We start from the raw sequence: 21,525 nt of genomic DNA, 5'->3' as shown, positions 1-21,525 counted from the left end.
TACAGAATTTGAATCTGGTGAAGCTAAAACTATGGCACTGAGTTTTGGGTAGAACATATTTACAAAATTTCTGTTTTATATATTGTCTTAAATGCAAATTGTATGTATTTTAGTACAGTTTTGGCTTAATCACTGCTCTGAATATATTGTTCTTTCAGAAAATAGCCTTTTTTAAGTCTAAATATACACAATTACTTTCTTCAACACAACAGTTCAAAAATGACTGCAATGTTCAAGTTTTTCTACACTTTTGTTTCCCAGGTGAGCTACCAAGGTCTGGACACGGAAAACCAGCGGCTTCAGAAGGCTTTGGAGAACAGCAGCAAGAAGATCCAGCAGCTGGAGGCAGAATTGCAAGAGGTGGAAACAGAGAACCAAACCCTTCAGCGTAACCTGGAGGAACTGAAGATCTCGAGTAAACGGCTGGAGCAGCTTGAGCAGGAGGTAGGCCGTAGTCGCGGTCGCTATGCTAATGTTCCACAGTTAGCATCCATCTTTACTTTACTGCGTCCTGTCTCACTCACAGAACAAAACTCTGGAACTGGAAAGCTCCCAGCTGGAGAAAGATAAGAAGCTTCTGGAGAAGGAGAACAAGCGACTGAGGCAGCAGGCCGAGATCCGCGACTCCAAGCTGGATGACGGCAACCAGCGGATCGCTGCCCTGGAGAAGGAGAACCGCACCATGGGCAAGGAGATGATCTTCTTCAGGGACTCGTGTACGAGAGTCAAGGACCTAGAGAAAGAGAACAAGGAGCTGGTCAAACAGGGCAGTATAGATAAGAAGACGCTGATGACACTAAGAGAGGTAAGCAGAGCTTGTTTTTTTTTTTTTTTTATGTATGTGTTAAGATTCAGCAGATTAAATTAAAACAATCAGCTTTACTGATCTACTCTACGTTAAAGTCTTTTAATGTTGTTTTTATATAAATCTTAAGTAAATATGGGGTTATATTAGATGCTCAATGTGTATTATGTGCGGTGTGTGTGTGATGTGCGTGCATGTGTGATGTGTGTGTGTGTTTGATGTGTGTGTAGGAGCTTGTGAGTGAGAAACTGCGGACGCAGCAGATGAATAATGACCTTGAGAAACTTACTCATGAATTGGAGAAAATTGGACTGAACAAAGAGAGACTCCTGCACGATGAGAGCTCCGATGACAGGTACACAATGATTGCTGATCTGTGATGGAGCCTTTATAAAATCTTTGAAGGCTGGTTTAAAATTAAACTCCTTTACATCGTCCAGAATAATGACCCATTTTACTAGAAGGGTGGTTTTTCTCCATATTTTCCAAGCCAGAATCATCCCGTCCTTAGAGGATAATTGATGTTTTTTTTTTTTGGAGGGTGGGGTGGTTCTCCACATTGTCTTAATACATTTATGCATTTAACACATAACTACATAAACCTTTATTTCTTCCCAGGTTTAAGCTGCTTGAAACCAAACTGGAGTCAACTCTGAAATCATCTTTGGAGATCAAAGAGGAGAAAATCGCTGCTTTAGAGGCGCGATTACAGGAATCCTCCAACCTCAACCAGCAACTTCGGCAGGAGCTAAAAACGGTAAGCAAAATTGAAATCCATGCTTTTATAATAAATATAAACAATAGTTGTTCTTTGCAGACTTGAAGCTAAAATGCAAAATAAGTGTGCTACAAGAACAGAACCGTGAAATTTAAAGTTCAAAACGTCTTAAAATGTTCTCCTGCAGCAACTATTAGACTATTTAGGTATTTAGCTTGATGGTTTACTTGATTCGCCTCAGGTAAAGAAGAACTATGAGGCGCTTCGCCAGAGAGAGGAGGAGGAAAGGATGGTTCACAGCTCTCCCCCGAAAGGAGGGGAAAACTCCCAGACTGTCAATAAATGGGAAAAGGAGAGCCATGAAGCCACCAGGGAGCTGCTGAAAGTCAAAGACAGACTAATTGAAGTGGAGAGAAATGTAAGTTTAAATGAATCTTAGATTTCTCAGGTGTTTTTTTTCCCCCTCCATTTCGGTTCCAAATTTCTGTATTATTCATTATGAGGTTTGGGTGCTTTTCCCCTCAGAATGCTACACTGCAGGCTGAGAAGGTGGCTCTGAGAAGCCAACTCAAACAACTGGAAACTCAGAGCTCCAACCTGCAGGCACAAATTGTAGCGGTGCAGAGGCAGACCGCCTCCTTACAGGAGAACAACACCACTCTGCAGACGCAGAATGCCAAACTGCAGGTAAACCCATCATATAAACAGGGAAAACCAGAAATAACCCAACATTAAATAGTTATTTGTCTATATTCCTTATGTATGTGAGGGGAGAATAATTTTTTTTTTAAGTATTTGGTATTGAGTTTTTGCATTTAAGTCCTATACTGGCTCTTTTCCCTTACAAGAGCAGCTCAATAAACACTTTTATGTTTTATTTCTACTTGTGCTTTACAATGATTTGAACTCATGAAGTTCAAAGTCCTCTAAATAGTTTTGCAGCCTTTTCACTATCAACAACCTTTGTCCTCTGAGGGCAGGCATATATATAATGATTCAATTTTAATGGATCTCTTTCTGTGATGAATTCGGTTTGATATGGAAACAAAACCTCCTGGTGTAACTAAGTGGCAACATGTTTGGGTGTCAAAGCTGCCAGAATCCTGCAGCAGAATCCTGACAGTGGCAGGAGCTTGGTGATCTCTGTGTCAGTGGTGTATGTGTGGATGATTCAGACCCACACACTGCTGTTTCAGACCATTGCATAGATATTTATAGCAAAAATAACATCCCAAATGTTGTTTTCTATTCATATCAGGATTTAAAGGGGAACAAACACCAGCAACAAAAGTTCTGTCTTTATCGTTAATAGTGGCCTAAATTGTCAACGTTTCTTATTTTGCCTTCCACTGAAAATCATGTGAATTGCATCAGTTTCTTAAAGGAAAATCCAGTTGAACACAATCTAGTATGCTACACAGTTGAAATACTTTGTAGCAAAATGCAAATCAGTTAATGTTGAGTGGGACTTTAGTTTAAAATGTTTTTGCGAACATTTCACCGGTTTCAGAATAACTTGGTTATCATTAATGTGACCTTGTACCATACTGGTTACATTATGGTAGTGCTGTGGCGCCTATTCAGGAGTGTACATCAAAAATAACACGGATATCTCGTCCCGCCTTCTGTGTTTGTGCAGTTGTCCAGCCAGTCAGCTTTGCTCCCTGCTATAGATTTACGTTTGCTCTCACTGTCTGGCAGCTTTTCAAACTCCTCTTATGTGTGGCCGGGTCACACTGTAGCTGCTTACTGCATCTGGAAAATGTTCAAGTAGGTTGCTGCGAGTTATGCGTATGTAACGGCACACTGCATGTTGACGGATACTGTGTCATTGTGCTGCTGCTGCTGTTTTACCTGAACCCAGTCTGTCTGTCTGTCTGAGTGTAAATATTGTCTGTGATGATTGGGCTGGTAAACCTCTGTGGCCATAAAGGGAACTCATAAACCGATAAAGAAACGTGCTTCCGTTTTTTTATTTCCTCTCCCAAGCTGGAGGTTATCCCACACAGACACAGTGCCCCCTGCAGGCAAAAACTCCAATAAATTCTTCCTTGGTTTTTAATGTTTGGTTTACAGAGATCTGGGCTTTGAATATTTCATCTTCACTTGAAATATACCACAAATCATATGTTTTAAGTGATGGTGCTGCTCCTCCACCTCTGTCCTGTAGGTGGAGAACTCCACCCTGAGCTCTCAAAGTGCGGCCCTCATGGCCCAGAACGCCCAGCTGCAGAGCCAGCAGAGCAGCGTGGAGGGAGAACGGGAGGGAGCACTGAGGGAGAAGGAGGAGCTGAGGGCGACCTACGAGCTGCTGCTCCGGGATCACGAGAAGCTGGCGGCGCTCCACGAGCGGCAGGCGGCCGAGTACGAAGCTCTGATTGGGAAACACGGCGGCCTGAAGACCTCCCATAAGAGCCTGGAGCAACAGCACAGAGACTTGGAAGACAAGTGAGCTTCTCTCGAACTACAGCAATATTCAGTCAATTCTGTCATTTTTTTGAGGAACTTAAAAAAAATTGTCTCTAAGTTGTATTTTTTATTTTTTTATCCTTCTGTTCAGGTACAAACAGCTCCTACAGAGAAAGGGAGAGCTGGAGGAGTTGGAGAAAAACCTTAAGGAGCAGCAGGACAAGATGGCTCGGGAGAATCAGAGCCACCAAGCCACAGCTGACCAGTGCAAACTGCTCAAAGAGGAAAACGACAGGTCAGGCTTTTTATGCTATAAAATAAACTGGCTTATGGAAAATGTTTCAGTTTTAAGTCTTTTTTTTTTTTCCAAGTTAAAGGTGAAATTAAAAACTGCTACAAAATGAATCTTTTTCGATCATTTGTATGTAAAATGGTGTCTTTTTGTTTTCCACATCAGATTTTTGGTCCATCTAATTGATGAATTTGTTTTCTAATTTTACTAACAGAACCCAGAGACAAATGCAGGTAGTCTAAAATTTAAAGGTTGACCGTTTCATTCCTGGTTCAGAGGTCTTAGAGTTTCTTCATCCTGGGTGCTGCTCAGGTTGACCTTTTCTGGTCCAACTGCTGGAAATGGGGCAAAAAAACAACAACTATAAATTTATATGTAGTATGTTCATGTATTTAAATCTGTACTTATAAATCAACCCCCACAACCAAATCAGAATTCAACTTCTTTACTGTTGATTCATGATTGTGAAATATAATGGTTCAAAATGTACGAAGTATTTGGAGAAATCTGGACTGTTTAGTCTGTAAAAGTTTGACATTTAGAAGTAGAAAACGAGTGGGAACATGAATGTTTTCAGAGTGACTGAAATGCATATTTCCACCAAAGTCTGTGCTGTCTTTCCAGGCTGAACACCACCTATCGCCAACTGATGAAGGACAGCGAGAGTCTGCAGGTGGACCACAAGAACATAAAGAGCCAGCTGAACAGTGCAAAGCTGGAGCAGACCAAGCTAGAAGCAGAGTTCTCCAAACTCAAGGAGCAATACCAGCAGCTGGACATCACCTCCACTAAACTCACCAACCAGTGTGAGGTAACGAGACCTTCAAGTGTATTTTAAGTGAACGCTTTTGAATAAATCTCTTTAACGTTTTAAACCGGTCTTCCCTTTTCGTGTGAATTAGCTGTTGAGCCAGCTGAAAGGCAACTTGGAGGAGGAGAACCGTCACCTGTTGGACCAGATCCAGACCCTGATGCTGCAGAACCGCACACTTCTGGAGCAGACAATGGAGAGCAAGGACCTGTTCCATGTAGAGCAAAGACAATACATGTAAAACAAAAGATACATTTGTCTTTTTCTTTGGAGTGAATGTTGGATATGGTGCCTTGCAAAAAAGCATCCGTGCCCCTTGGATTTTTTTACATTTTGTCACATTTGCATCTCACACCCCTAATATAACAGCTATTTGCCTTCAGAAATCACTTATCTTGTAAATGGTGGCTAGAATGGCGAGGAGAAATCTCCCAGGTGGAATAGTCTACTGTTGAGTCCTTGTAAAGGAATTAAATGAGACGAAAATGTAACTTTTTGGCTTAAATGCAAAAAGGAAAACTAAGAGAACAGTTACTCTACAGCTTTAACTATCTGTAGCTCATTATAACAAGATACTGCTTCTGGAATTATTTCCCAGGTCTGGCAGTCAAGTACTCCCAAACCATCCAATCTAACAAGGTTTAAGCAATTTTTCAAAGAAGGTTGGTCAAAAAATTCAGTCTCTAAATGCACCAACCTGGTTGTGATGCTGCCTAAAAAAAGACTTGAAGCTGCAATGGAGCACAATTCTAAAAGGGTATTGACCCAGAGGGTGAATATGCTTAAATGCCAAAATCTATGTATCGTTTAGATTCTTTTCCCCATACAAATATGTACTTCTTTGTGTTGATGTATTGTATAAAATCCCAATACAGTGCATTAGCTGGTGGTTTGTAAGGTGAAAAAATATGACATTTTTAAGGTAGTAATACTGTAATCTTATAAGATGTTTGGTTTCCAAGTTCACTGGTTTTGTTTTGTTTTGCTTTGTTGTTCTTTGTGCGATCTTTAGAGACAAGCTAAACGAGTTGAGGAGACAGAAGGAAAAACTTGAGGAGAAAATAATGGACCAGTACAAATTCTTTGATCCTTCACCTCCACGCAGGTAAAAAAAAAAAAACAAGCGACGTCATGTGGTCACATGAGTTCTGATGTATAACAAAAACTTATGTATTCTGTAAAGAAAAGGTTGTGTTACGTCATAACTTATGATCTAACACATGCTTATGGTCTCCTGTTGCTGTCTTCATTTCACCTCTGACCTCTCGTCAAAGGCGTGGCAACTGGATCACTCTGAAGATGAAGAAGCTGATGAAGCCGAAGAGCCGGGAGCGGATGCGTTCTCTCACGCTGACCCCCTCTCGTTCGGAGCTGGGAGAAAGTGTTTTCACTTTTGTCCCAGACAGCCAGGACAGCTCCTCCATCGGCTCTGGGTCCAACTCGCTGGATGACACGCTCACACAAAAGAGGAGCATGAGTGAGTGCAAATAAGAAAAGCACGCTTTCTTGATTAATAATGTGCAGGACAGGAACGCCCGAGTTCCAAGTGGGTTTGTATAGTATGGCTGAGTCTTTTATTCCCTAACCGCTCATTTGCTTTTTTATTTCTCTGCGAAGGAAGGAGAGGGCAGCATTCCCATGCCCAAAGTCAGGGTTCGTCCAATGGTATGCCGTGGATAGGGAGGGTGGGCGGGGCTAATGACCCGACTGTCATGTCTCTCGGGGCATGTCTTTGTGAGTCCATTGTCTGTGTCACTCATAGAGGTTACAGCTGAGCTGTGCAGCAGGACAAGGTTGACTCTGACTCAACACTTCTGACCTAAAGAAATCAGATGCCGTTCATGTTTGGAGCAACGTGAGGTGCACTGGATTTGTTCAATCTTATTTTGATGGTAACCAAAATTAAATAAAGGGAGATGCCATGAAATCTATTTTACAACTATGTCTAATACTTCTTAATCAGTTTGTTTGTACTCCACCTCATAGGACGATGATTTTGCAGCTGGCTGCACACTTGGCAGCAAATGTTTTTCTCCTTTAGCAGAATTCATATTATTGTTTATTCTCAAACAAGCTGTAAGCTACAGGTAGTATGCTGAAAATAGCAATAATATTAAGGATTAGGAGGAAGACTTGTTTTTTTTTCCTTTGGCTTAAAGTTTTTTAGACAAATGGGTCTGGATCGTTTCCCACAGAAAAAAAAAATTAAGTTTCTATAAAGAAAAAGTATTTAAGTAAAAGGCACTGTGTCCAAAGTTTGGTATAAAACATGTAACAATTATCACAGTTGCAGGATGAAAAAAATATTCAAGCATAGTCTTAAATCTTTATGAAACTACTTTATAAATATTTGGATTAAAGCTAAATTGTACATTTATCTTTCAGTGATATTGCACATTGATTTAATAGTGCCAACATTTTATTCTGAGGTGTCTAGTTACTAATGTTCAACTAACTACAACAGGTGTTGGTATATCTGTTTTTGCTACTGCAACTAAGTAAACTTTGGACAAACAAAAAAGCCCAATAATTTGAAGGAAATTGGGCGTTATACTCAAACTCACAATAGTGTAAAGTCAGAGTAGTTACTCTAATAAAAATAATTACAACTTTTGTGATTAAGGAAAACCAGATCAAAATCTGGCTTTCCTTAATTTCCTTAATTTCATTCGACCATGTCTTTGTTGCTCGACTGTTTATTTTGGTGGTAGTTCAGGTTGGCACCATTAAGTGCTGAATTAAGTGTACCTCATGTGCTTCAAACGCTGGAAACCAATTAACACCATAATGCAACCTTGGTCTACTTCTTTCAACATCTCTAAAAATCCAAGTAAGAGTTAAGCTGCTAGTACGTTAACCTTCTGATACGTGCAGTTCACCTGTAAAGAGGGAGAGGATCACGCTCTATCATAGCATTAAAACTATTAAAGGGTGCAAGAAATGTTTCCTCTCACTTAGTTTCTGCAAGAGGTTATCGCAGCTTAGAAAAGGTTGGTGTTTTTTTTTGTTTTGTTTTGACACAGGAGTAGATTTATGACCTTGAAGATTTCTGTTTTAGTTTATTAATAGTAAAGTTGCATGTAAATATGAATTTCAGTGATTCAGTTCAAAAATGAAACTCCTTATGTGAATTGAATAGTTTTAATTTCAGCTGATTTTGATGAATAAAGAAAACCCCAAATTCTGTTTCACAATAGTAAGTTTTAATATAACAAAAAAAAACAAAAACATGATTTTTGATATGGAAATGTTATGATGTGGCCAACACAATCAAAAAGAAGACTAATTACTTGACAGTTGTTCAGCCGCAAAGCTTTGTGTTCAATTGGAAATTGAGTGGAAGAAAAACCTGCTGTTAAGAAAATAGGGGATCAACAGCGATATCTACCACCTTGAATATGTTGTGTGACTAAGCACATTATCATATTTAAGATTACAGCGGTCTCATTTTTTGTGCTTAGCTTCTTCGGAACCACAGAGAATACCAGAAACACCCTAATCTGAGCTAAAAAAACAAAAAGTTGCTACTGCTTTTCATTAACTGTAAATATCAAACAGAAATAAACACTTGAATTATGCCACTTAAGTAACAAATGAGTTTAACTTTTTGATTTGAATTGCTGAAACAAATTAGGTTGATAGTGAGTCTATGGTGGTAATCTATTGAGTTTTACGTGTATGTATAGAAAGTTTTTAAGCCGGTCCGATTAAGAGTACAGCCTGCTAGGAGCCCTGGTCGTTTTGGAAAATGTTCAAGCCGTTTTCCTCTTTGTCTGGGATTTTTGGGAACACTCTATTCATTCTGGAAGCTCTCCTCATTGCACCCTTTAATACTCATCATCTCCTTCGTCTCGTCTAGATGTGGTTCTGTGTCAACAGTCGTGTTGAAAAATTGTAATGTCTGGCAGGGAGTTTGTAATGTAGTGGTGTTTATAGCTTTGGATCGTCAATGTGAGAATGCTGCGACGTGTGTGTGAATGTGTATTTGAATACCATGTTTATATTTTTGATTCATTGTAAGATTTATACAAGCCTGCCCTCTAAACTACTGTGAATTTTTTCCAAAACAAAGTGGAATTTAAGTAAATTGATATTTTGGATATGTCTTATTTACAAACTGGAAATGTTAAATTGACACTTAAGTCAATTTAAAATACAAAGAAAAAATACTTGATGTGGTCTGTTGTTTATTTTCTGAACAAAACTTTTCCAGTTTTAGATTTTTAAAAAAATATTTTCTTTACATTGCCCCATACTTTAGTATGGGACAGCATTTTTGCTTAGACTAAAATACCTGATACTGGATCATCAATATGCATCACTGGATTGGACAGTACTTATTAGCCGCTAATGCTAATGACGCACATCTACAGGCGCCTTTACTATTCATAGTCATATCCACAAAACCACAGTGTTCCAATGCAAGATGAGCACAAATGTGTCACAAAAATGGTTGTAGGGCTTTTTTTCTTATCCAATTTCTACTATGGCTTAAATTAAAGTTGAGAAAATTGCAGAAGTTTTAATATGTACAATATGAATTCACCATAGATATAAATATATAAACATTACGGTTTCTGTCCGTTTTCTCTTTTAAATCGGATAATTACATTTTACATAATTGCCACGGTAGGAACAGTAGTTTGTTATAATTTAGCAAACTCTAGCTTCTATGCTTTCTGAAATATTTCATCCTATTTGATGACTGATTTATGAATACAACCACGCTTTACGAACTAAAGCGTGGTGGTATTGTCCAAAATCTGGACAATTAGTCCAGATTTTGTTTATTGAAAAGTAAAATAAAGCCAAAAAACAACCAAAAGCCACAAGCAAACATTTCCCACACAAAGAACAGAACATTCAGTCTATTACAGCTTTTCAGGCTTCATGTTTATTTTGCGATCATTGATGAGTGATTGTCCGAACACAAACGGTGGTCAATTAGCTTTTTAATCATCTGCTCTACAGATGATCTATCAGGCTAGGTGTGTGGGTCACCTTATCTTAGTGTTAACTGAACCAAAATACACCAAACTGCGGTGCACATGCACGTTAGTTTGGTCAGTCAAGCTAGCATAACTGACCCATTTCCCACTTTAAATTAAAACCTTTTCCTCATCCTCGAAATGTGATGCCATTGGACTTATAGTTTCAGTAGTGATAACAATTAATAGCAAATATTGTCCCTTTTTCAGTCTCTTTGCGTAGCACAGCAATGGCTCTCATGTGTCGCACACCTTGTCATGTGACGTCCGGCCCAGTGATGTATATCAACGTAGTGGACAATCTGATTTAGTCTGGTGGATCCAGCTTTAGATGATATGCCTGACGTTGCCTAGTTCAGGCTAAGTTCTCTGTTCATGTCTTCCCCTGGCTCCGGTTGTGCCGACATTAACGACATCCATCTGTTTTGCCCTCCTATTTTCTTTATTTTCCTCTCCTCCACCTCTCTGGGTTTGTTCTGTCGCTGTCCCTTCCCTGTCTGTCTGTCTGCCTGCCTCTGGCTGTGCTTGGACAGCTATAAAGAGGTTTCCTTTCATAAGGAACAGATCCAAGGACAAAGACAAAGACAAGGCCATCTACCGACGCTCGATGTGTAAGACCTCCGTTTAGCCGCCACCTTAGCCTTTCCAGTTCCTCTTGTTATCACTTTAGGAGAAGCAGAGGGCGTGGTCACTGATGTCAAGGTGATGAGAGTGGGGCAGTGACACTATGGCACTTCTGTTAAATATTATAGATGTATGCCATAGCTTGTCTGGTTCTATTGTATGTTTTAGATGTCTGCATAAGACTTGGTAAGCTAAACTTTCATTATACAGGCCTGGTGGTCCCCCTTACTACACCTGATTACATCAGTGATCTGTTGTCCCCAACTCTTTCCTTGTAACCCAAGTTCTCATCACTTTCTCTGCTGAATGCCTCCACTTTCTCCTGTAAGGTCTTTTAAGCCCTTTGTTTCACTTAGTTCTCACCGTTTGCAAATAAATGTCTTAGCTTCTTAAATAGGAAAAAACAAAACGACCTCAAACATTCCGGGTTTTCTCCTTATGCAGATGTGTTTATTTTGACATATTCTGCATTTTGAGACAAAAGCCTTCAGTTTGGTCAAGCCTTCAGCTGTTGGGCAGCTTTTTTGTGCTCTGTATTTTCATTTTGCGCATCCTGAATGAAAGGCTGTGGGTGTTTGCGTGTGTGTTTGTGTGGAGGGATTGCCTGTTCAGGTGAGATAGTGGGGGAAGACTGCCTTTCATGTGCCTGTGTTGTGTTTTCCTCCAATCTTTACGGCATGAATCACCGACTGCTCGATCAACACTCGCACTCACCGTGCAGGACTTGAAATGGAGCCTTTTGTTCTCTCTCTCCGTCTCACTCTCTCATTCTGTCAGCGTGCTGCATTTCAGATCTTATTCCGCTGACATGGACTCGCCTGACTCGGATCTGCATGTCCTCATGCCTTTCTGCCATCTCATAACTTGGCTCAATAAAGCAAAGTGCACAAAGACAACGTCTACAAGATAAACAGTTAAAATGATTGATTTGTGCTGCTGCCCCTCTTTATGCACTTTGGTTGATTGTAAAATGGCTGCACACGCCTGCATGTGCCTCTTGAACAATTTTTTTTGTGCTGTAAGATCATAATGCTTTTTGATATGAATAAACCTGCTTCCAAGTGTAAGAAATATGTCTCAGAAAATGGCAGTTCTTAGCTGGATTTACAAATCTAAGTGTTGCTCTGAAAAGATTAAGCTACATTAAAATCTGTTGGGGGAAAAAGTTCAAAACCAATATTTAAGGCATCTGTAATCTCTAAGGGAAAAACGTAAGGTTAAATATTCTAAACAAAAACTAAGAGACAGCTATTTGCATTTTAGCACAGACAATTGGTGGCATATTTAAATTCCCATTTAGAATTTGACGGGTTTTTTTTTTTTTTTTTTTTACAAACATATAGTCATGATTGCTGTGTTGTCACTTACAACACAACAATCTTTTTTTATATAGATATAAAAACCTTGAGTCATTTTGAACCAGATTTGGGGGAAATTGGGTATTTTTTAAATGGATATGAACACAAACTGATTTTATAAATCATTTTATATATGTATATATAAAATGGCTGTAAACATTCAATTACTGCAAGTTATTTTCTGTGACATCCTCTTTTCGTCCGTCCACTCAGCCATGAACGACTTGCTGCAGACGATGGCAGTGGCCGGTGTTTCCGGGTCACAGTGGGCGGGCAGCACGGAGAATCTAGATGGGCCTGAAGCAGGAGATGGTGGCATGACGGGCAGCAGCAGGCGCAGCGGACAGCGCATGAAGGAGCTGGCCCTGTCCACCAACGCCATCGACTGCGCTGCACTAACACTGCCGTCTGCGAGGCGGGCTAAGCTAAAGCTTCAGGTCAAAGGTGAGAAACCAAAATAAAATAAGTTTTTTTTATTATCGTTATTGATGCAACATTAAGAATATCGTCTCTGATATCCAATTTGTAGATTTTAAGCTTTGACCGTAAAAATATGGATTTGGCACATTTCAGTTTCTCTTTAAGAACTATAATGTCAAAGATATAAAACCAGCTTTCAGATTATTTTTGTAGCTTTTCTACGGTGAGCTAGTTATTTATAAATAACTATTTATTTAGTTATTTATATTGGGAACACAAATGGCATCATGCTGCTTTATGTAAAAGGCTAGTTGTAAAGAATTAATTTACTATTTTAAAGAAAAAAATCTTTGGGTGCTACCATTTCAAGCAACCCTTAGTATCTTGTATTAGCTGTCAGTGAGGCTAGCTTACTAAAACAGCAGTCCACATTTATTTACTACAATGTAGGCAAGAATAAGTGCAGCATGTTTAGTAACGGAAGCTTACAAGCTCCCAAAAAATAGAGCAACTTTGCTGTTTTCCATTTTGTTTTCCTGTTATCTGCTTTACGTCTCACACTCTTGACATGACACATCAAGTTAATTCATTTCAAATAGGTTCCTGCAGCCCTCTGTCTTCTTTTTTTTTTTTAAACCCTCACTGAATGTGGAAATTTTTAACTTTGTCTCCACAGACAATGCTTCATGTGAGGATGTTGCTGGTTCCTTAGATGACCCGAAGAGTCAAGGTAAGATCGACATGAAAACTGGATAATAGCCAATCAGATGGGTCAGTAAGACAAGTGTGGCTAGTGGCTGTTAGAAAACGGAGCAGATCCAGAAAAAAAGAACGTCATGTCCTCTGCTAAACTCCGTGATGTTGCTTTTATTAAGCCTGATCTTGTGATTTAATTTTAGTTGAGAGATCCTGGTCAGGGTAAAGTAAAACTGTGTAATTCAGGCTTTTGGATAAAGTCCAGCAGCCAGGCAGAGATTACTCAAGCCTGTGCTGCTCAAATATGTTGTTTCACATCACTCACACTTAAACTAGCTAAAACGTGGTTATTAGTAGTGGTTTCGTTTTTCAGTGTATTTTACTCAAAATCTTTTTTTTTCTTTTTGTGTTGACAAAATATTTACTTTGAACCTAGCTTTGCCATGTTCTTAAATTTGTTTTGCATTATACTATTGCTCTGCCGATTACTTTTAGATGAGTTCCCATAATGCATTTACAAAATAAAATGCAGTCTTCTGAGACCCACTTCCCACTGCCTTCTTATAATGGCATTAAGGAAATGGACATCCGGTCTTACTCATCCTCCACGCATTAGTTCTAATGCATCAGGTTTATGTCTGAGGTACCTATTGATTTATGGAGCAATACTTTTGGCTGCCTCTGTTTTGTTTCCCAGCATTATTATATGCTGGGAAGTTTGATGTCAATAAAACATTTCAGATTCCACCGTGTGGATGTGTTGCATTATGTATGTGTGTGCGTGTGTTTCATTAGGACGGCAGGGGTCTAGCAGTGCTCTTGCTTTGTGTCGTCCTGTTGAGCTGAAGGCTATGTGCAGAGTTCCCTGTAGCATCTGTAGTAAGTCCCGTTTACTGTGCAGAGACTATCACTTTGGGCTACAGTGAAGGTTTTCGACAAATAACACCTGTGTTGATTATAAGTGTTGAATTTGCCTCTAATTTGGTGTCACTTGTATCATGAAACGCAAGCTGCATTTCCATTGACCATATAATTGTGCAAATTGCAAAAATAAATTTGCTTAATGGAAACACCAATGTCGAAAAAACCTTACGTTTTTTGATAAAGGTTTTTACGCTAGCATCAGGCGACTTTTTGGCTGTATTAACATTAGTGTATTCACCAAAATTGAACAACCAATTTTCAGCCAGAAGACGACGACGACAGGGAGTGGTAGGATGGTAGTCATTAAAAAACTTATCGTGTGAAGAAACGTAATCATGTCTGATCTCACTTGTGTTTTCTTATTTAACGAGAACGCTGCAGTTGCGAAATTGTGTTTTTTCAACATTGGCGGAATATCGACAACGTTTTTGCGCACATTGGTAATGGAAGCGCAGCTACAGTGTGAGACGGTTTCACCTGCACCGGCTTATCTTTTCAAACTAACCGCCATGGGAACAGGAGAGCACTGGAAAAAAAATGTTCTCAACTCGTGTTCCTTTTCATTCTTTTTCATCTGCTTCTCGTTTTAACTAACAAGCTCTCACTGGCATCGTTAACATCCCCCTTTCGTCTCCAGTGGAGTGGTCTTTACATTTAGGTGTTCCTTCCTCTCCGTCAGTGGTCTCTTTGTCTTCTTAGATGGACATATTGGTGCTGTAGTCTGGCACTGAGCCACCCTTCCTGTTCCTCAGCCTGGCACGAGCCATCTGTCGCCCCAGCAGGTGACGCTCTGTCGGACTGTTGACGTGCTCCCACGTGTTGCCCCCTGTGTCAGTGCACGTTGGTGGATACATGTAAGCCTCTGTAAATCCTAACTGTGAATGTGTGTTTGCCTCCCCTCTACCCAGCCTCCAGACCCTCCAGCCTTCATAGCAACAGGACAAGTAGCAATAGTAACAATAACTCACACCTCACCTCTCCTCTGGAGGGCAAAGGTACGCTCTTCCATCTTCCCTTCAGCTCTAGTCCTCTCCACTAACGTCTTCAGTAGGGATGCAAGTTAATGATTAATGAGTTAATCTACTCATTGATTGATCTTATTGACTGCAATTAATTGCTAGGACGCACAGTTATGTGCATCCCTAGTCTTGGCTTTATTTCAAACAATATGAAATGTGATCGGATAATGCTGACCTTTCCTAATTTAGAGGTTGTAGTTTTTCTCTTCGGGTTGGACACAGCTTTAAAAAAGCTGATGCTTTTTAAAGGAAAAATGTGTTAATATTGAAGCTGTTTGTTTCAGAAAACCTCACTGGGATCGAGGCATAATTTCTGCCCTCTTTCTCAACTCGTTCCCCTCCCACAGGCACGCTGAATGGCAGTCTTAGCAGGCCTCAGAGTGAGAGCAGCGGGGAGTTCAGCTTGAGCCTGGACCAAGAGGTGTGGTCCAGCAGCGGCAGCAGCCCCGTCCAGCAGCCCGCCTCCTTGCGCTCCTCCCACCAGAGCCCCCTGCAGCTGCGCAGGTCCCTGGAGCCGTCCGGCACCGCCGCCGTCTCCGCTCAGACACAGATCAGGAAGACGGGATCCCCCAGCGAGGTTCTGTCCCTGCAGCAGTTCCTAGATGAGGGTATTGATCCTGCAGAGGTGAGGGCTCGGAATGTGATTATGTTGCACTTTTCTTTTTTTTTTTCCAATTGCATCACGTTATAGGAGAATGCTGCAGAATGAATTCAGACGCTGAAGCCATAGAACCTTGATTGTTTTTAGGTTTATGATCCAATATAATGCTGTTTATGTTACTAGTTTTGGACCTACATAAATCACGTTTGTGCTTTAAAGCCTATTGGGAAACTATCTTTGTATTAACTAACGTATGAAAAAGCACCATGTGTCTGAGCATTAATTTCAAAGGTCAACAGATTGATGCTCTTAGCTTCATCATTAACGTGAAACCCACTTTTGCAATAATCTTGCCTACAACATATTAGGGCTTTTATTCTGAAGACGATAAACTTTATAAAGTTCAAATTACTAACTCAGGTGTTGACTGGTGTTGACAGTTTGCATCGATTTTATTGTTGGGTCGTCATAGTTCTGAGAAAAGAGCACGACTCTTATTCTGAAGAGTATTTAAAAGATGAATGCTCCTAATTTGAGGAGATTTGGCTAAGCATAATTGCAGTCTAAGGTGTTTTTTTAATCATCATAATTGCTAAATGTGTACATTTTATTTGTTCAGTTTAGATTTAATCTTCTGACTGTTTGTTTTTTCCCATCAAATATAACAATTTATCAGTTTACTAAATTACTTGATGATTATTTCAATAATCGGTTAATCAGTTAATCATGAGTAATCACAATTAATACAACTAATCATGAATAATTGTTTCAAAGCACTTCAAAACAAAGGACATTCAGAGGTTTTGAACGACCTGGTCTTGATTTTTTATTTTTTTTTCCTCTTTAGTCTGGCAGTCAGGAGAACCTCACGGTGGATTCCCCTCGTCTCTCCGCGTCTTCTGAGCACGCTCAGAAAGATCGCGCCTCCACCAAGGCGCGGGGCATTTTACGCTCCAGCAGTGGGAGAGCGGCGCCGACCAGCGCCGACCGGGCTCTGAAGTCCTCGGGACAGCCCGGCCGGCCAAGCCTGCGGAAAGCCGAGAGCACGCGTGTCAGAGGCTCCGCCCCTCTCCGCCCCAGCCTCTCCTCCCAGGGAAAAGCCACGTCCGTCTCCGAGCGCCTGGACTCCGCCGTCTCCTCCTCCACACTGCCCCGGGCCAGCAGTGTCATCTCGACAGCCGAAGGTACCACAAGGCGCACCAGCATCCATGACCTACTGTCCAAAGACCACCGGCAGCCCGTGTCTGTTGACGCCTCTCCTCACGCCCCCTCCCCAAAGGCTGGAGTACGCTCGCAGCCGACACCCAGTGAGTACCACCCCAACATCGCCTCCCCCATGCCCAAATCTGTCAGCCTACCCTGCCACAGCTCAGAGGACCCCGACCTCGACAGCCTCGAGTCTTTCCTCGGCCCCTCCTTCACCGCAGAGTCGGTGTTTATGGACTCCATCTTTAGCGAGTCAGCAGAAAATCTCCCCTTCCTGTCCCTGAACCCCACCCTAGTCAGCAACATCAGCGGCCCCCCGGCCCAGCCACGCCCCGGGCCGAACCAGAGCCCCCACAGCCAGTCCAACGGGCCGATGAGGTCCAGCTCAGCCCGCCTGACGGCGTACGATGATGGTATTGGTCCAAGTAGCGTTGCTGAGTCAGAGCAGACTCTGAGCCCAGAGGAGAGCCAGTCACTGTGGTACGAGTACGGCTGTGTGTGAGTCACCTGAAGGTTTCTCACCAGACGATCAGAACTTCATCTAGAGCTGGAGAACGAAATCATTGGATGAACTAATCTTCCTTTCCTGCATGTCAGAGCACAATTTTTTTTATTATTATTTGGTGCATTAAGGTCATTTTCTGTTTGTCATGGTGCTGAATGCTTTACCTTTTCTTTTTTTTTTTTTCTTACTTGGGTGGGACTTTGAACTCTCCTCTGCCCAAAAAGCTGTTGTTGTGTTTTCTCATCAAAGTGGTTAAAAATGGTTTTGCTCTTTATTTTTATTTTGACGTGGCCATCACACAAGGCCTGTTCGTTTCTCAAAGATCCGTTATAGCCGTTTGCTGTTCCAAGTTAACTGTCCCTGTGACACTGAAGCAGCTTTGTCACATGATAGACTCGCCTCCCACTTTGTGGTATGATTTACTGCCAGAGTGTTTTCCACGGTTTGCGTTGTTCACTAAACTGCATGGCTTTGTTCTGTCAGCCTGAGTTAAAACAGCAATTTTGATGATGAGAATCAAAATGGATTTTAAATTTAATTTCTTTTTGTTGACGTGTGCACTGTTTTTGTGCATTTAAAGTTTTTTCTTTCTTTTTTCAATTTCATGTGTACATATATCTGAACTGGAGGCTTTGCTGGGTTGGTGGTGGGTTGTGGTGTTTGTGGGCTCCAACTAATCTCTGGGGCTGGTGACAAAATGATGCATCTTCTTTCTCAAAATGATCTCTGGGTGTCATTAAAGGGACAAGTGAAAGTTGACTGTGAAGGGACCGGATCGTAGCATTACCTGGGTGAAATTTACCTTTTAGATTTCGACTGAGTACAGCAGCTGTTAAAATGCAAGATGGATAATGAAGGTTAACAAGTTTTTGATTATTTTGTCAATGAAGCATGCATCATTTCATTTTTGATTTTTTTTTTCCCCCTTTTATTGCTCTTAATGCACCACACTGCAGAAAGGATCGTGTTGGTGCGCTAGACTCAGCCACATTTTGTACAGTTAGTAATTTATATAATCAAAAGATAAACATCTCTCATCGTGCCAAACTTATTTGCATGTAGAGTTGTATTTATTTCTGCTTTTGTAGGTGCTATTTTACTCTTAAATATATTTATCTGAATGGACACTATATGCATTGATGAAGTTGATGAAAGTGGTTTGGTTTTTTTACAGATGTGACATAAACATTGCCTTTATCCTACAGATGTGGAGGGCAGAAAGTCTAAAAGCAGGAGCGGGGAGCCGCAGCAAAGCTGCTGAGCCCTCGCCCGTCCGCTACCATGCTGCGAGCGCGTGGTGAGTGAGCGCTGGATGAAAAATTGTTGGGTCAGTTTTGTCTCCATGGGAACCCCTACAACGTGGTTGTGTAACAGATGTCTCCCATCATGCTGTGCACTTGCTACCCCCTCCCTATCCCTGCTTCCCTGAAAGCGTCCCCCACCCCCTCCTCCTCCCCTCACAGTTCCTGCGGTGCCAAACGCCTGCTCAGGGGTTTTCATTGGACCCGGCCTACTTGGCATATGGTCCATTTTTCACTACGCTGCCTGTTGTCTTGACTCACCAAGTGAAAGTCTTGGAAACAACACAGTCTCCCTCCATCATGCTGTGTCTTGTGTTGGTGTATAATGATGTGACTTCTGGCTCTTTATCAGGCTGCTGCATGGCTTTGCTCCTTCCCTTTTTGCATGTAGTTCCGGGCTAGCTGCTGCTTCTCTTCCTCTCCTTGTTGCATTCATGTTTAGCATTCATGTTTAACAGAGCCCCCTGGGGGAGGATAGGAGATTTTTTCTTTTTTTTTTTTTTTGCGTTGCTTCACAAAAGTATTGCGTCCCCTCGTAATAAATTTGCAAATGCACTCTAGCCTATTTTGTATAGTCACAACAATAACAAATTCAAATAGTTTGGACGTCTTTCTTTTCAGTAGGAATGGAAAGCCCATGTTTGACATGTGTTCATCCAAAAGATAAAGATGAAGATATAAACATGTTGGATAACTCACAAAGGAGATCTGAGCATAGAATTCCTACATGGAAAAACCTTAAATTGTAGGAGAAAGACTTTCAGTATTCAAGATGCCGCGTAAACTGACTACTAAAAACATTACAGTGATGTAACGCAAAAATTATTGCGTGGGAATTAAATACTTTTGCGAGGTAACGCCAAAAACAAAAAGAAAAATCCCCCTTGTCCATTAAGGGGCTCTGTAATGTTTACTGGTATAGTGAAACTTTTTTGTTTTCTCTTTAACTGTAGTTTTGCTCTATTTTCTTGCCAGTTTTCTTGTAACTTGTCTTTCTTTTCCAATTGTTTGCACTTCTCTTTGCTTGCGTGCGACTCAGAGAAAGGTGGCCTTGGAGCTGTGTGTCTGAAGCTTTGTAGAGCTAATCTTCTGCAGCCATCTACAGTGAGAAAAGATTGTATGTCCCAGATTCAACTGTTTTTTAGGAGATCCAGGACACTAGTGGAGAAAAGTGGCTTCCTTCTCTGTTTTTCTTTTCCTTGAATCAAGGAAGCAACAGTGAAATACTACAAAATATCACAATGACATTTCCCCGCCACCCCCTTAAAGACTGCTGTGACAGTTTGCCACTTTACTCCAGTGTGGCAGATCTTTGATGCGCACTAGTTGGTCTCTGTGAACTGATTTAAGTGCCAATGTTCACACAACGGCCAAAAAAAGCAATCTCGACCCAGACTTGAGAACTCCTTTTCCCAGATCTTCGTATCTTCAACGCCAGATGGATCGTCTTCTGCCTGAAGCCACAACTACATTCTTTAAACAGGAGGACACTCTTTAAAAACATGAAGCATGTCAGCACAAAAAAAAAAAAAAACGGTTCGGTTCCAGCTTCTGTTTTACACTGAAGAATCACAATCTGCATGGAGCAATCAATCATTACACTTTCTTAATCCGACCAAGAAGAGGATGGGGTCCGAAGGTTTAGAAGCCAGATGCGGTGGGACATAAAGCCATGAAAGTATTTGGTGTGTTGGCTTGAGAGGGAGACGGAGAGACTGAGCCTGGGAATGTTCAGGTTGCCTAGGAGACGATGTTTATGACCTGACACACTGTTTATCTCCACTAAAATCCTCCTCTGTCATACAGTTAACCATATGGTAGTCATTAATAGTTCCTCTCCTGCTCTGATGTACAGATATCACTAAGACTAAACAGTGTTGAGTGTAAACTTCTGGAAAGGCTCTTTGCGTCCGACTGGAGCAGGTGACCCGCCTGCAGAACACCTCCACGTTTCTGTTGTGTTGAACATGATGGTGACAATGAGACCTGATGTTTTCTCCTTTTCCACTTTTACATGTCTCCATTTGGTGTAATTAAAAATTATCAAGAGTACTGTGTATGTCTCCTTATTAAGCACAGTGGCCTTTAGGAACACACCTGAGTATTTATCTCCAGAGTTCAGCAGACGAACGTCTAAAACGTGGATGTCCAATTTCAGTCCTCGAGTAGCCTGGTTAATAAAAAAAAAAACAGCCCCTTGTCTCATGCTTTGCTGCGTAAAGATGGTCTGGACCTTCGACTTATTTGAGAAAATTAAGGTGTCCTGGACTCTGAAGTTTTAAATTTTACCTAATGTATAAAGTTTGGCCAACTCATTGCTATGAAGCCTACTGGAAATTTAAACAACCATCCTCTACTGCAAAGAGGGAAGTGCCGACTCGAACGAAGTGGCTGTTATTTCAGTGGTTGGAAGCGTGGCCAACGTGGACTCAACGACTTTATTCACTTCCTCCTCTGCCATTGCTATAACTTCAGGTGGTTTTCAGTTATAAAAACGGTGCACGACAGAATAATCATTCACATCATCTTCTGTTCGCCGAGTGGCCCAGTTGAGTTTTAGCCGGAGAAATCTAGCTCGATGGGAGAAAAAAAAAACCGGATGGAGCAGTGAATGGCAATGACCTTGCTAGTTCTTGAGGGTTGGTATTCTAAAACCTGAGTGTGCGCTCCTGGTCCAAAGCTTGAATCAAATGTCTGAGCTACTACAGTGTCTTTCTAATGACCTAATTATCAGATTTAGCTATGTGGAAACATTAAGACGCCATCGATATTCTTTCTGGACGATCGTGGTTTGATCAACCACTACTCTGGATAACCAGGATGGGAAATATGGAAAAAGGAGGGGGGG

General features: G+C 41.1%; 1 protein-coding gene across 8 annotated transcripts in view; it reads left to right on the top strand.

Moving 5' to 3' along the window:
- The window catches only part of ccdc88ab (coiled-coil domain containing 88Ab), a 70,005-nt gene extending 49,276 nt beyond the window's left edge, over window positions 1–20,729 (top strand). Inside the window, exons 18-39 of one of the 8 annotated variants that reach the window (XM_017309029.1) lie at window positions 262–444; window positions 527–805; window positions 1,036–1,160; window positions 1,424–1,562; window positions 1,765–1,941; window positions 2,049–2,210; window positions 3,694–3,971; window positions 4,084–4,227; window positions 4,849–5,035; window positions 5,127–5,272; window positions 6,048–6,140; window positions 6,310–6,512; window positions 6,653–6,700; window positions 10,557–10,634; window positions 12,219–12,449; window positions 13,102–13,155; window positions 13,917–14,000; window positions 14,954–15,040; window positions 15,412–15,689; window positions 16,513–16,849; window positions 18,582–18,673; window positions 19,717–20,729. In XM_017309029.1, the coding sequence (XP_017164518.1) occupies window positions 262–444; window positions 527–805; window positions 1,036–1,160; window positions 1,424–1,562; window positions 1,765–1,941; window positions 2,049–2,210; window positions 3,694–3,971; window positions 4,084–4,227; window positions 4,849–5,035; window positions 5,127–5,272; window positions 6,048–6,140; window positions 6,310–6,512; window positions 6,653–6,700; window positions 10,557–10,634; window positions 12,219–12,449; window positions 13,102–13,155; window positions 13,917–14,000; window positions 14,954–15,040; window positions 15,412–15,689; window positions 16,513–16,849; window positions 18,582–18,637 (3,369 nt within the window). In that variant the 3' untranslated portion in view covers window positions 18,638–18,673; window positions 19,717–20,729. Of the gene's footprint in view, window positions 1–261; window positions 445–526; window positions 806–1,035; window positions 1,161–1,423; window positions 1,563–1,764; window positions 1,942–2,048; window positions 2,211–3,693; window positions 3,972–4,083; window positions 4,228–4,848; window positions 5,036–5,126; window positions 5,273–6,047; window positions 6,141–6,309; window positions 6,513–6,652; window positions 6,701–10,556; window positions 10,635–12,218; window positions 12,450–13,101; window positions 13,156–13,916; window positions 14,001–14,953; window positions 15,041–15,411; window positions 15,690–16,512; window positions 18,518–18,581; window positions 18,674–19,716 lie in introns of those variants that run through there. The other 7 variants (XM_008428753.2, XM_008428746.2, XM_008428747.2 and 4 more) reach the window with 7 other exon arrangements.
- Window positions 20,730–21,525: the final 796 nt, after the last annotated feature.

Source organism: Poecilia reticulata, linkage group LG15 (assembly GCF_000633615.1).
Source record: "Poecilia reticulata strain Guanapo linkage group LG15, Guppy_female_1.0+MT, whole genome shotgun sequence".
NCBI lineage: Eukaryota > Metazoa > Chordata > Actinopteri > Cyprinodontiformes > Poeciliidae > Poecilia > Poecilia reticulata.
Note: the sequence above shows the minus strand (reverse complement) of the source record. Positions and strands in the feature narration are given on the sequence as shown.